The sequence below is a fragment of the Chaetura pelagica genome, unplaced genomic scaffold, assembly GCF_000747805.2.
Source record: "Chaetura pelagica isolate M959 unplaced genomic scaffold, ChaPel_1.0 scaffold116, whole genome shotgun sequence".
Taxonomy (NCBI): Eukaryota; Metazoa; Chordata; class Aves; order Apodiformes; family Apodidae; genus Chaetura; species Chaetura pelagica.
Window position 1 is genome coordinate 1,976,559 of NW_009953655.1, and position 5,024 is coordinate 1,981,582.

At 40.4% G+C, this 5,024-nt stretch overlaps 1 protein-coding gene across 1 annotated transcript in view; it reads right to left on the reverse strand.

Moving 5' to 3' along the window:
• Window positions 1-393: 393 nt before the first annotated feature.
• Window positions 394-5,024, reverse strand: part of LOC104391062 (histone RNA hairpin-binding protein-like) — an 8,398-nt gene continuing 3,767 nt past the window's right edge. Inside the window, exons 5-8 of the mRNA XM_010000287.1 lie at window positions 4,041-4,190; window positions 2,291-2,407; window positions 650-757; window positions 394-400 (exon numbers count right to left, since the gene is read on the reverse strand). Of these exons, the coding sequence (XP_009998589.1) occupies window positions 394-400; window positions 650-757; window positions 2,291-2,407; window positions 4,041-4,190 (382 nt within the window). The remainder of the gene's footprint in view (window positions 401-649; window positions 758-2,290; window positions 2,408-4,040; window positions 4,191-5,024) is intronic.

The following is a 5,024-nucleotide window of genomic DNA, read 5'->3' on the forward strand; positions in this document are numbered from 1 at the left end:
TAGGAAGAATAGTAAAGAAATATGTATCTATGTTTATAATAAAACTTGGATTAAAATAGAGTAATAAAGCAGCTATGCTTCTCACTTCATACATGTATGAACACACACACAAATCCTCTGCTTGGTTATCTGCATTTTATACCTCTCTAGCCTGCAGTCTGTATCTCTGCAAGTTTTGCTGTTAGGCAGAAAGTTGTTTTTCTTCTGTTTCTGATTGTTCCATCCTGAAGAACAACTGGCTGTAACAGGGTCACTGCATAAAAACAAGTAATTATCACTGTTGTCACCTACAGAACAATGATCACTAAGGAGACAGAAAGGAAGCTTTCAGGTCCCAGGCTGAGCAAGTGAAAGGCTAGTAGCTACCAGAGCGACCAATTCTGTAAAATACCATTACTTTCTGTAACACAAAGAGAGTGAAAGATGCTCAGCATCTTCCAGCATTACTGAATGGCAGAAGCAGCACAAAGCAACAGATGACATAGTCAGACTGGGAAAAGCCAAGTGAACTCAACAAAAAATAACAACCAAACATACCACACATTGGAGGAAATGTAAGAGAAAAAAGAAAAAGGAAAGAAAACCCACAAAGGACATGTTCACAGCAAAAGCAATAAATAGAAAGAATAGTGAGCATGATGGTATTTACCTTGTTATTTCTATACCATGTTGTACTGGCATCACTTCATCGTTTTCACCCAAGACTTCCTGCTCTGAGCACTTGGAAAAAGCCTCCTGATGTCCTGATCCAGTCAGACTAGAAAGAAAGTGAGAAGGTCTGAAACCATGGACCATTGTAACACAGTTCCTCCTAATTCTGAAGAAGAGAGCTATGTAGAGAGAGAACATACCACACATGTATAAACATTTATACTAAGATTAGTGCGAAAGGTTTGCCATACTCCAAAAATAACTTAAAAACATTGTTCCAGTTTTCTTGTGGTTCTGACACAACTTTGTACAGAGTTAAACTGTGCTCTCCTCTGCAAAGCTTTTCATTTCTCATAGGAAGACTTCCTATGCAACTGCTAGGAAAGGGTAAGAAAGGAAAAGAAAGGAAATATAGAACCACAGAACTATTCAGGTTGGAAAAGACCCTTGGGATCACCAAGTCCAACCATCATCCCTGCTCTGCAAAGTTCTCCCCTAAACCATCTCCACCAACACCACATCCAAACGACCCTTAAACACATCCAGGGATGGTGACTCAACCACGTCCCTGGGAAGCCTATTCCAGTGTCTAACCACTCTTTCTGTGAATTTTTTTTTCCTCATGTCCAGTCTAAACCTGCCCTGTTGCAGCTTGAAGCCCTTCCCTCTTGTGCTGTCGCTAATTACTTGTGAGAAGAGACCAGCACCAACCTTTCTACAATGACCTTTCAGGTAGTTGTAGAGACTGATGAGGTTTCCCCTCAGCCTCCTCTTTCTCAAACTAAACATTCCCAGCTCCTTCAAGTGTTCTTCATAAGATTTATTCTCTAGGCCCTTCACCAGCTTCATTGCCCTCCTCTGTATTCGCTCCAGCACCTCGATATCTCAAATATGATTAAGACCTATTACTAGGGGAGTGGTTTGATTCCTCAACAACTTAGAATAAAGAAAAACTCTACCCTTTTCTTACCCATTTTTTAACATTAACCTCAATCTGTCCCCGTCTCAGGCTGGGTGACCTTATTGTTCCAACAAGCATTTTCTTCCATACCCTCTTTCCTAAGGCAGGGAAGAGCTTAATCCAAACACACAAAGCTTCTTTCACATCCCTTCATAGCTCCATATTCTCTGCAATACCTCTAGCAAATGTAACATACCAATAGTTACACAGGCAATGGGTTTCAGCACTTGCTGACAGACTTTGGAGTGCACATTGAGCTCCATTCCTTCACTGTAACTCATCATCTTGTACACACTCTGCATGCCAAGAAACAGAATGCAATGCACATAAGGGGTATGTGAAATAATTATAGCAGACACCTAGGAATTTCAGAATTACAGTCTCTGAAGCAGAAACCAGATTCCATGAGAAACCATGAAAAACATTACTTAATTTTACACATAAAACCAGCGTATGTTGTGTCTTCTGATACTGAAGTTTCTTCACCTTTGCAAAGGATAACTGCAAATACCTGCTATTATGCAACACAGTTGTTCTGGCATGACTTCCCTTTCTCATTAAATTGCAGACATTTAGATTAAATTAAAGCTATAAAGAAATGGAGGGATAGATACCAGTCATATTCCAAAAGTCAGTTCATAATATCAATGAATCTCCTCATGGAGAGTCACTTCATACCCTTCCAGTGTGTGGTACATATGCACATAATGGTTCCTGTTCTTTGAAACCATAGAGGAGTCAGAATTGTTTCTTTTTCTGCGTTTCCATACTGGAGAAGAATCAAGAGAGGAGGGACTGCAAAAAGAACAGATTTTACAAACACAACATTTTTCATCTGTGTTTAATTGCTTACTAGAGTACTGCAAAATAATGGGAGATCTACACAGGGAGACTTTTTGAGGTATGATATTTCAGTTGCAACAGAGGAACACAGAAAATGGCTGAAATTCTGGAAACCACTCCATTGTGTTTTGGAAAGTGAACCGAGTCACAATTGCAGAAGAAACTTGGAAGCAGAACCACTTTAAGGTCCACACGCCGGCCCTCACATCAAGGTATCTCAGTAAACAGGGAAGTGCATGAGTTGCTTGACTGCTAAATCTCCCTGCTGTTCTGCAGACAGGTGTAATACTGTTAATTAAGGATGGTCACTCTTGCTTCTGCAAATGGTATCCTACTTGCAGCACTTGCCAACAGTGGGTAAAGAATCACAGAATGGTTTGGGTTGGAAAGGACCTTAAAGACCATGTAGTTGCAACTCCCAGTTGGAAACCTCAGTACTCCCCTGTACAGAGAAGCTGAATAAACATTGTTTTTTTCTGCTGTTAATCATGCAATTCTGTAATGCTGGCAATTTTTCCACATTCAGTGCTCTGTGACAGTGATGGAAAACATTCAACAGCAAAACCACCAAAATCCAAAGCTGAGCATTAACTGCCCTCTCTCATTAAACATTTCCTACAAAGTCTGACAGCATCAAAGTGTACTGAATCATTTCAGTAAGTTAAACACAGAAGTTTCATCTCATACCTCTCTGGTGCATGGTCTCTTTGTCTGCATTCATCTTCACAGTCGTTTCTCTTTTGCTTTTCATCAAATACAAAGGAGCAAGAAACATCCTGATCTTTGCAGAACCATTCCTGGGAACTGCCTGAGGGTTCTGTACTACTACAAACAGAAGGAAAAAAAAACACATTTAAAATACTATCCATCTGGCTTACTGCTCCAAGCAGAAAGTAGTTCACCTGCAGTAACAACTAATGCTTAATCTCATGACATGCAAACAACTGCAACTTCCACCACAGAGCAGTCATAACACAGCTAAAACTATTTACACAATGCAGTTACAGAGCTAACAGAATTCTGTTCATTCTTTTCCTCACAATTTACTAGTCCAAACCTTATACAGTATTAGATGGATTCAATTTGGGGAGCTAGCCTTGCTATGAAGTTCTGAAGAGATTTTTTTTTTAAAGTGTATCTTGAACACAGTTGCCTCTCTCCCACAGAGAGCACAAAAAACTCTCTGAATCTTCTTACAATTCCCAAATCCTCCAACACATTGTTACTGAAGGAGAAAGGTGGTTCCACTGACACCAGAAAAAGGAAAGATGGAAAGGTTGTCAAGGAACAGTAATCACCAAGTTTCTGCTTATGCCTATCCCTTTCTAGAAAAATAATTTTACCTTGTCCTCACCAGTGTCAATACACAGGGAAAGAGAGCATACTATTGTAGACAAAACATGTATTTCTCCCCAAAGCACCTTATTGGAAATGAATTTAGACTAAGGAGAAGCAATATCTTGAAGACTAACAGAATTCAAGGAGCCATGATAACCTCTCTTGCCCCCACTCAGGAACGCTCTAAAGGAAGTAAGAGTCCTCCTGTGAAGCAAGAGAGGTGCTGACTGAATTCACCCATACACACACTGGCTGCAGATCCCAGGTTTCTTCAGTAGGAGGATCCCAGGCATGCAGTGCTATCTTCCACAGCCTGATCTGCTGGTCCCAGGATCTACGGCTGTACTTCTTAAATTTGTTGGGAGTTCTAGGATGAACTCCTGGTATTCGCTGATTCCTGTAAATACACAATAACATTTCTTACTTCAGAACATAACTTTCATTCTTAAAAAAAAAAATCCTCAGTCCATCATATCACACAGGCATCAGTGGCATAATACATACAATTTCCACATTTTTAAACCATTTTATTGAAATCTATATATTCTAAAACAATGTCAAAAAACAGACCACACAAGCAACAACTAACAATAATGTGCTGAGCCAGACCAGAGATTCATCCAGTCCCGCACTTCAACAGCTGCCAAAAGCAGATCCCTACTGCTCATGGACAAATACAAAACAGAAGCAGCACAACTTGTAACCCTTCAAGATTGTCCTCACCTCTAGTTACTTGTATCTGGTTTCTTAAGTCAATTTCAGTTTCTTTGTATTAAGTATTGCACTGAGTCTGGCTGGGATAGAGTTAACTTCCTTAACAGCAGTGCCTGTAGTGCTGTGTTTTGGATTTATGGCTGCAACAGTGCTGTAACACACTGATTTCTAGCTAGAGGTGAACAGTGCTTGCACAGCTTCAAGGCTATCTCTTTTTCCCCACTCTGCTCCTCCCCCTCTACAGCCACTAACTTGAGGGTGAATAAAAACCTGAGAGGGTAAACCCCTAGTGCAGCTGACTGGAATTACCCAAAGAGATATTCCACACCATGCCATGCTCAGCAATAAAACACAGGGTAGAGGAAGAAGAGGAGCAGTACTTCTTCTAGAGTGGTCACTGTTTGTAGACTGCCAGGGCATCAGTCTGCTTGTGGGAAGCAGTGAGTGACTGAATTTGTATAACTTGGTTTTTTCCCTCCTTTTCTTTCTTTCACCTATTAAACTGTCCTTATCTCAA